General features: G+C 33.2%; 2 protein-coding genes across 2 annotated transcripts in view; one reads left to right on the forward strand and one right to left on the reverse strand.

Annotated features, from left to right (window-relative positions):
* The window catches only part of LOC106881421 (actin-histidine N-methyltransferase), a 12,344-nt gene extending 11,001 nt beyond the window's left edge, over positions 1–1,343 (reverse strand). Inside the window, exon 1 of the mRNA XM_014931807.2 lies at positions 496–1,343. Within this exon, the coding sequence (XP_014787293.1) occupies positions 496–1,235 (740 nt within the window). The 5' untranslated portion in view covers positions 1,236–1,343. The remainder of the gene's footprint in view (positions 1–495) is intronic.
* A 29-nt stretch (positions 1,344–1,372) lies between these two features.
* Positions 1,373–2,076, forward strand: part of LOC106881420 (protein GPR107) — a 40,399-nt gene continuing 39,695 nt past the window's right edge. The window contains exon 1 of the mRNA XM_014931806.2: positions 1,373–1,524. Coding sequence (XP_014787292.1) covers positions 1,414–1,524 — 111 coding nt within the window. The 5' untranslated portion in view covers positions 1,373–1,413. The remainder of the gene's footprint in view (positions 1,525–2,076) is intronic.

Genomic DNA, 2,076 nt, shown 5'->3' on the forward strand with positions numbered 1-2,076 from the left:
ATTTGTGTTCTATAAACAAGAATTCATACGATTATATATAAAAAAAAAAAAAATTGCTTGTGTGATTTAAGGGCAGTTTAGCTGTTGTTTTTAGCATATCCCACAACCACCTCTTCGTTTTTCTCATTCTAACATGTATTGATGTTTTTCAAAAAGTTCTACAAAATGTAAACCAACTTCCTTAGGGAATATTCTTCAATTTTGCCTTGTGTTGTCCACCCTGCAAGAGAAAATTCCCACCAAAACTTAAAAAAAAAAAAAAAGAGCCATGTTTCGATATTAGTCTATGTCAATCATGGGTGAGTGTGTGTGCATGTGTTTGACTGTTCAGTTCTGTCGAGCAGATGACAGGCAATGTTACACTCACTCATGATACCATAGACTTTTACCGAAAGATTGCCGGAAAAGGTAATAAAAGGTAAAGTTGGAAATGCCAAATCCATCGAAACTATTTACTTCCATTGACATAAACAAATTAATTAGATGATACCATACCTGTAATCATCGTAAGTGAAACCCTCTCGTAATGGAAATTTTTGTGCATAATGGTTGTTTTGAAAAAGTTTGTAGAAATAGGCATACTGGCGGGCGATTCTTTGGTAGTGATTAAATGCTTCTGTCAATACAGGAGAACCTTTCAACAGTTTAAGTTCTTCAGGATTAAAATATAGTGTCGTATTGTAGTTTTTAGGCAAGCAGCTGATGTATGGATACCAAAATGAATCCGAATTCTTGGATTCACTCAACAAATGAATAGCAAGTACAACATTAGGCATACTCTGAAGTAATTTATCCTCTTCAATCAGGAAACCAATTTGCGATCGGCTTGCTGTCTCTGTACTGATCATCAATTTTCGTGGAACGGATAAAAACAGATCCCCTTCTTTTAGATCCTGAGTTGCTCTCAACCCAAACCCGTAGACAGGAAATTCGTCTGTTGTCACACGAGAAGTATCTACATTGTTTTCTTGAAGCCATTGTAGAAATGAGCTCCACTCTCGACTTGTCTTTTGATTAGCACTAACCAAATGTTTTTGTTTTTCACGGATTTTTTCAACTAAGTTAAATATCTCCATAAACTCGTCCCAATCTTTGGGTCCAGCACCATTCGAACGAGTGCACTTTTCTAGAAGTTGGTTGCATAATTCTAAAATATCTTTTTTTGTACCTCTGTCAAGACCTGGAACTCCTGAAGACTGTGCTTGTGAGACAGGTTTTCTATTCTTTTTCCCCATTCAGAAGGTGAAATATAAAAATATGGACGAGTTGGAGTTTTAAAAGGCGTCAAAAGTTATCTTTCTTCACGACTTCCGACCTTTTCATATAACTCGACTTTTCATTTGAGAATTTCTTAGTTTCGACCAATCACAGCCTTTGTATCTCAATCGGTTCGTAGCAGACGTCATTAGCAACATGTCGGTATCTGCGAAGATAAGATGTTTTCCTGTGGTTTTGTTACCAATATTTATTCTATATTTGGTATTGTCTTCGGTTGATGGTAGGATTCATCGTTTAAAACTTGAGGTATGATTCGTCCAAATTAAATAATTTTCATTATACATTTTATTTTATGGTTGTCTCATGGAGAGAGGAAATAAGAAGAGGAAAAAAAAATATCTCGACTATGTCGTTAATTGGGGGATCAATATATTAATAGATTAAATTCGATAGCGATCCCCGATTTTAAAACATGTACACGTCAATCTATTAATTTTTATTCTTCCCTTTAATTATAATCATACACTTGTGTATTGAGTGATATTTGAAATACTTTTGTGATATAATATTTTTGATTATAGTATACTCATCCTACACGTAGGCATATCCTACATACATCCTTATGCACAGAATATGTTTTGCTGACATTTGAGTTTACAAATTAGGATATAAACTACCTCTACAATTTCATGAACTTTTTTAACCTTATGAAATAAAATAGCGGAATCATTTAGATAACAATAAGTAGCGAATAACATTAAGCTCTTATTTTCAGTTTTCTAATTGTGTTAACATTCGATTATAAGATGGTACATATATATATATATATATATATATATATATATATATATATATATA

Source organism: Octopus bimaculoides, chromosome 1 (genome assembly GCF_001194135.2).
Source record: "Octopus bimaculoides isolate UCB-OBI-ISO-001 chromosome 1, ASM119413v2, whole genome shotgun sequence".
Lineage (NCBI taxonomy): Eukaryota > Metazoa > Mollusca > Cephalopoda > Octopoda > Octopodidae > Octopus > Octopus bimaculoides.